Source organism: Cetorhinus maximus, chromosome 2, assembly GCF_964194155.1.
Source record: "Cetorhinus maximus chromosome 2, sCetMax3.hap1.1, whole genome shotgun sequence".
NCBI classification, from domain to species: Eukaryota; Metazoa; Chordata; class Chondrichthyes; order Lamniformes; family Cetorhinidae; genus Cetorhinus; species Cetorhinus maximus.
The window spans coordinates 122,787,961-122,795,400 of record NC_135880.1 but is presented as its reverse complement, the minus strand read 5'-3'; the positions used below and the strand labels follow the sequence as shown (position 1 = coordinate 122,795,400).

At 37.6% G+C, this 7,440-nt stretch overlaps 1 protein-coding gene across 7 annotated transcripts in view; it reads right to left on the bottom strand.

Annotated features, from left to right (window-relative positions):
- The window catches only part of kank1a (KN motif and ankyrin repeat domains 1a), a 275,855-nt gene that overhangs the window by 18,410 nt on the left and 250,005 nt on the right, over window positions 1–7,440 (bottom strand). For 6 of the 7 annotated variants that reach the window (XM_078569188.1, XM_078569180.1, XM_078569194.1 and 3 more), the window contains 4 exons: window positions 3,381–3,614; window positions 2,798–2,885; window positions 1,585–1,804; window positions 433–575 (listed from right to left, as the gene is read on the bottom strand). In XM_078569188.1, the coding sequence (XP_078425314.1) occupies window positions 433–575; window positions 1,585–1,804; window positions 2,798–2,885; window positions 3,381–3,614 (685 nt within the window). Of the gene's footprint in view, window positions 1–432; window positions 576–1,584; window positions 1,805–2,797; window positions 2,888–3,380; window positions 3,615–7,440 lie in introns of all 7 variants that reach the window. The other variant, XM_078569204.1, reaches the window with a different exon arrangement.

Below are 7,440 nucleotides of genomic sequence, written 5' to 3'. Positions count from 1 at the left end.
TATTGCATGGCTACCAAAACCAAATTATTTGAAAAATAAAAACATTTCCCCCCCCACCAGCTTTAAAAATTGATATAATATGCTTAAGTCATAGATATCTTCACCATTACTAAACAGAATTTTTTTTTGGGAATGGACTAAATCCACACCTAAAAATCCAATTTGGAGTACTCGAGGATAAGATGCACACTACAGTTTACTTTGGGAAACCAAGGTGAAGAAATAATGTACAGGAAAAAATAAGGTTAAAAAGAAATGCACACAAATGTGCGACTGTCACAATCTACAAGTATAATGTGAAACTCAGTGTGCGGCAACTACAAAGAGGCAAGATATTAAAGATGGTTTCATGTTGAATGGAAAGATTAAAATTAAGAATTGCAGTGTGATTTCTCAAAACAACTGTTACAATATAAAAAGAATGCTACAAACCTGACTGGCTTTGGCATTCACATCTCCTTGACTAAATAGCTCATCCACAATTTTCATGTCTTTCTCATTTTCCACTGCAGCAAGAGCAGCAAGCATAATGGGAGTATACCCAGCTTTGTTCTGTTGATTAACATTGCACACATCTGTAATAAAAAAAAATCTTAATTCCTGAAACACCACCAAAATAATCCAGAAAACCTTTGATAGAATAAAATGGAAAATGCATTTTGATTAATTTTCAATAGGAATAAAGACTCGTTGTTTAATTGGAGGATACAATAGTTCATGCATTGGGTCATAATTTACTATCAAAATAATAGTGAAGCTAAGTGTGCTTACCATTAGTTATTTGCTAATCGAACAGCAACTTCAGATGAGGGAAGATACGTAATAAAACACAAAAGTCTGTAAGTTTCTGTCTGAGATGTGCTGCTCTGTTTGCAGGTCATGAAAATGGCATCTCATCATTTGGCTCCATATACAAATTAATTGAATGACATGAAATTCCTGTTTTTGCATGGTAGATGTGAACTAAACTCACCATGGAAAGTTAGGGAATGTCTTTTTCAGTCTAAGTATCTTTTGAACAGCATGATAAAGTTTTAATTATTGCTAAATGGCCTTTCTGATGATGAAAATTAGCTTCTTCAAGTGTGGACTCTCAATCCCACAGTTTTTAATTGTTGGAGATTTTTTAAAGAAGTTTTTTTTCTGTTTCTTTGTCTTTTTTTCCCCTCTTTTAATTCAATCTTTTTTTCTCTATATATAGCTTGCTTTCTGTATCTGATCGGGTGTTGAATTCACCATTCTAACTTGCATCATTTGCTTCAAACTGCACTATTCATGAACGATTTTTCAATCTGATTAGTTAAAGAAATACACAATTGTAGCTGCAGAGGGAGTTGTGCTGTTTGGATCTTTAATTTAGTGAAAAAGCTCATAAAAACATGGGCAAGTCTAATGAAGTGGTACCATTCGCCACTTAGAGTAAACTCTACCGTTGGCATTTAGGAAAAGAAGACATTTCATCCAGGTAGATTCCAAATGTTAAGCAATAGTAGCAAAGAATCACCCGACTTATACAAGCAAAAATATGAAAAAATGCCAGCAGTGTTAACACACATTTGCAAAGAATTAAAACATTCAACATACTTGCATCTAGAAGCAACTTCACAATTTCAAAATTTGAGTGAGACACACTGTAGTGAAGGGCTGTATTGCCATTTCCATCAGCCATGTTGACTGCATGTTTCAAGACTTCTGGTGAAATCTCCCTGAATCCAGCCAGGTAATCTTCTACCATGGTGGGAACTGCCGACTTCTGACTAGATACACGGAACCATTCATGTTGGATATTGTTTAGGCAAAGTCTCTGTGAAATTAACAACAAATTGTATATTAGAAAACAATACTCTAATTGGGATAAAAAGCTGCTGAGCCAAACATATTGGAAACTTCTTAAAGAAGCTCCCCCCCCTCCCGCCTAACAGCAGTGTGGGTATACTTGCACCACGAGGACTGCACCAGTTCAAGATGACAGCTCACCACTGCCTTTTCAAGGACAATCAGGTTGAGCAATTAATGCTGACTTTGCCAGCTACAGATCACAAAAGAATAAAAGGAAACACTTGAGGATAGTGAGTGAAACAGTTATTTTGATCACCATATGGAATGGAGCACAGCTCCTGTTAGAATTCAATAGCTACCTATATAATTAAAATCTAAGCATCAATAATTAAACTGTTTAGTTCATTATGTGCAATAAAAATACACCACAAAATTAAAGAAAATGGAGGCCTCCAAAGCTTTAATCAGCTTTCACATGGACGGATTCACTTAATTACTCATCAAAAAAGTCAAATTCGACTAAAGGAATCTGTTCCAGAAGTGCATTGGTTTTGCAGACTTACTGATCAAGTTCACAATCTGAGATAGTAGATAAGTCACTGTGTTTGAACTAAACTACAATTCATTAATTTGTTCCACAGACCATATACAATCTACCCCAACAATTTAATCTCTTAAATTGAAGTTTCACAAACAGCTCTTGATCTCCAAATTGCCAGACAATTCAAAACTCTTGCCATTCACCCTTGGCCTGCTGGTCTCTGTAGAAAAGGCCACCATAAAAGGGCTGTAATGTGTAATTAAATCTGATTTTTTGAAAGCATATTTTGCTATTTTATTAATATCATCTAAATATTTTCACGAATCATTTGCTCTATTTTATTACATTATCTTACTGTAGAAACATCAATAAAAGATTCAGAAGCATGTTTTCTCCAAAATACCATTATACTTGCACTTCCGCAAAAAAATTCTGAATCAGCCTGAAAGGATATTGATATGTTTAACATAACCTTACCACTTCTTTGCTGGCCATTGCTTTTGGGTCATTGAGCTGGTTTTTCAATATATTGCAAGCCGACAACACCTTCTCACTTAACTCATACCTAATGTTTGAAAAAAATTGTTAATCCAAATATATTTATACCAGGCAAAAAAAAACACTTGTATCCCCATTTCTGTTTATTACTGTATTATCATCTACCATCCCTCAGTTAAACAGCAGGCTGCAATTTCCTGACAATAACAAGCCACCCTTAGAAATGACCTTTGACAGCTTAACAATGTATTTTCCCTCTTTGTGGGGAAAACCACCTAGTTTCCTTTTAGCATTTTGCCATTAAAGCGATGGCACATATTAATAACTCATAGGAAATGTGCTGAATATTACTGAAACAAATATATTAGCAGAGGATTTAAAAGAACAGAGTGGAATAACTTCTGAGTTTTATGTTCTCTGCAATTAAAAATTACTGGAATTAATAACAAACTGATGTTCATCTGCATTACTCTGGGTTTTGGATTATCTTCCCAAAGCATTATTAGGGCCCCTTAGACCATGTTTCATGCAAATTGTATATTTCTCATAAAAATGGTTATACTTCTCCCTTATTTCCACTTTGTCAGCTTCTTTTTCACTTCTTTCCAATACCGCAATCTCTTTTTCATTTGAAACATTTGCAATCTCAGTCCTACACACATCAGGTCCCTCTGTTAGCACTTCACGATTAATCTCAACTTCATCCTTAGAATACTCTTGATCCTCAAACTCATCATCTGATTCAGAAGATGAGCTTTCATCTGAACTGGAATCATCACTGGATGTGGTTTCGTACCTAAGAGAATAAAATCACTCGATAAATTTTGGGTAATTATAGTAGACTGCGGCCATAACTATATATTTGGCAGATAGCCAAATAGTATGCCAGAATTAAGTGCTTGGTACAGAGGGAGCACAAATTATTTTCAAACATGGTGCCGGCTTGCACAAACAGCCAACTGTTTTGAAATGAAAATGCTATCGGAACTAAAAGGACAAGTACAACATTTTCACATATCTATGGCATTGCCACGCACCAAACACTGGAACGTCATCTGCAATTATGGGTTAGAAATATTAATTTAACTTCATTTGCACAGCAAAAAAAATGAAACATATACAAGCATATTTGCACATCATTCACTCTTCAGGAATCCGTTTTAAGAAATATGCTGTGCCCTGTGCAACATCCCCATCTATTGCAAACAAACTATCTTCTTGTCATCATTCCTATCCTCTCTTCATTCGCTCTCCTGACTGCCACCTCACCACTTCCAATCACCCTTGCTTTTCCCTGCAGTGTACCAGCTCTCAAGCAAAACCCAACATTGTCTGCTGCACCCACAATCCACTCCCACTATTTACAGCCCCAGAATCAATCTCCATCACTTCCACCATCCCAGTGCTGATGCATCCCGAGTTCACTTCCCCAACACTACCACACCCAGCAACTCTCCCACTCCACTCAAACCAGACTCCCTCTGTCCTTTTTGTGACTTACCCCAGCACCTCTAACATTCCTACAAGCCCTGGCACCTCCTTGCCAAACACTAGAACTTTATTGTTCAGTGCTCCCATATCTTGCACTGTCATTTCAGTTATCCCAGAATTGCATAGCCACTCCATGTCACCCCACATTGTGATAATAAAATGTGCATTAAAAAATCTTTTGCCTCTTGGATAGCACCAGCCCTGCTTCTGTCACCTCTGCTTCACAGCACATGCAGGCATCTGATTTAGCCTGCTTCCCAGTGGTGGTGCTTCTCTGGGCCTCAGCCAGAATTTTGTCCCAATCAGGGAAAAGAGAAATGGGGAGGAAAGGGGCAAGGAGTGCAAGTGCGAGGGAGCTAGCACGAGATTAAAGGAGACACAGACTTCTTTAAAGACAGATTCAGGGAGGAAAACAGTGTTTGGGAAAAGAAAGGTTGCCAGGGTCATGGCGATAGAATGAGGAATATCTGAGGATCGGGTTAAGAGAGGACTCACCGTGAGCAATACCATTATTTTGCCAATCTTAGTATGGCAATTAATTTGACACCAAGTCTATATGTGACGCAAATACTACCAAGTTTCATTTGTCTTTTATAAAGTCTCTGAAAGCTACAGAATTACTCCGTCCTTTTTGATACTATGGCCAGAAATATCTCCCCGTCGGGGAGGTTGGGCGAGGGCGGGCGTGAACTGGATCAGCACCGCGACACCATTTTACGTGGGTGAGCCAATTAAGGCCCGCCCATCGTGACGCATGCCTGGAAGCACTGTGCACTCCCTGTGCAGACTGAGGGGGGGGGGAAGAATTCCCTGAGTGGTTCCCTGCATGCACGCGAAAGAGTGCAGAGATCTCCCTGAGGCATGATGGTGCCTCAGGGAGATTTGTTTCAGTCTTAAAATTTTAAATAAAGGATTTTTAAACTTTTAAAACATGTCCCCTCATGTGAAACTATCACATGGGCTGAGACATGTCAAAGAATAAATGTATAAATTTTTATTAGATTTTAAAACAGTTCATGAAACCTCATCCCGGCTGTGGATGAGGTTTCATGAAAAACGTGAAGGCCGCCTGGGCTCTTCGCCTGCCCGTCAGCCTTAAGGTAGGACAGGCAGCCCATTAAATTGAGTTAATTAGTTTTTAAACAGGCCTTAATAGGCTTTTTGACAGTTCGGCGGGCGCGTAGCTGACTCAACTGCGTGCCCACCGAACTGACAATCTAAATAATGCACGGTGACATCAGGACACCAGCCTGCCTGACGTCACCACGCGTCATTTTACTCGTCGGCGAGCGGGCCCTGCCCCCCCACTCGCTGATGGGAAAACGCTGCCCTATGATGCATCATTTTTGTGGACCACATTAGCAAGAATTACTGCCATTAGATTGAAGTAAGATTGTTTCAAATTAATGATGCTTTTAAAAATGAAAATTTTAAAATGTAGCTTCCTACTTTGTGCTTATATTTCCATTTGAATATGAAGGACAAGAGGAAAAATCTGCCATTAATAGTTTATAGCTTTTATTGGTGTGGGGGAAGTTGAAGAGGAAGTTAATACCAAAGACGTACATGACAAAATATAAAAGGGTATTAATAAACTTACAGAATGGGTTTGCAATTGGCAAATTAATCTCAACAAGTGCAAGTTGATGTATTTTGCTGGGAAACATAAATAGGCTGGGTGCTATTGGAAAATAAAAGTCTAAATGAGGTAGAGGACCAAGAGATCTAGGGGTACAGATTCACAAATCATTAAAAGTAGCAACACAGATTAACAAGGACAAAAATGCAAACAACACACTGGGGTGATTTGTACAGGAATAGAATTGAAAAGTAGAGAAGTTATGTTTCATTTTTTTGGAACCTTAGACCACAGTGCAAAATCTTAGTCGACATATTACAAAAAAGGTATAGATGCCCTGGAAAAGGTATAACAAATGATATCAGAACTGGGAGGTTACATGTAACCATCAGGAAAGAGTGAATAGATTGGGGCTCTTTTCTCTAGAAAAGAGAAGGCTGAGAATGATTTAATTAGAAGTCCTTAAAATTATGAAGGGGTTTGATAGGATGGATGTAGAGAAATGATTTCCACTTTTGGGAAAATCTGAAACTTGGGAGTAATAGATAATATTGTCACTAATGAATTCAGCAAAGAAATTCAAGAGACGATTTATTCAGAGTGGTTAGAATGTGGAAATTGCTACCAAGAGAGTAGCTGAGGCAAATTAGCACAGCTGCATTTAAGGGGAGCTGGGTAAGCGCATGAGGCCGAAAGGAACAGAAAGATATACAGAGAAGATTAGATGAAATAGGATGGGAGGAGGTTTATGAGAAGCAAAAACAGGTATATACCAGTTGGGCCAAATGGCCTGTTTCCATACTGTAATTTATATGTAGTTTTCTTGCAATAGTGTACTGCAAAGTGATTATAAGTTTCACTGGAGGAAGTCTTAATTCAAATTCATTTTATCTAAATATTCAGTTAACAGCTGTACAACTGGGGTTTATTTTTCTTTCAAACTGAGGTAGCAAAGATGTACAATTCATTCCAGTGTAAGTGCTCAAGAGAGGGATTGAAAGGCTATTATAACTACATTGCCAATAACGCCTCCTCGCTGCAGGAGTGCATTTGAGGTAATGTTTACAGTAACTTTGGCGTACATACATAGACCATACATGCAACACACAAAAATTAACAGTTTCTTAGCCTTTTGCTTTTATATAAGCGTCATTTTCATTTATAAAGTCAAATAATAAATATAATTCAGAATACGATCATACTAGCCACATACTGTATAACTTGAGATCTTACATTATCTTTCTGTGGCACGTCAGCTTCATGTCACTAAATGAAACTGATATGTCATAAAACATTTCTATCACCATATTTTCTATGGAAGCAAAGATATCTATTACTGTGTTTTGTATAGAGATGACAATTTCTTAGTAAAATCCAGCTGTCTGAATTTTCTCAGATTTTCAAGCTTCCAAAATTCTTAAGTATTGAACTTGCCATTCTATTTCTTATGAACAAACCATATACTGTTTATTAGAGAGATTTGCTGTGGAGAATAAAACAGAAATTCAAACTAAAAGTCTGCACTGCTCCTTTGTTGTCATTTGTGATTAAT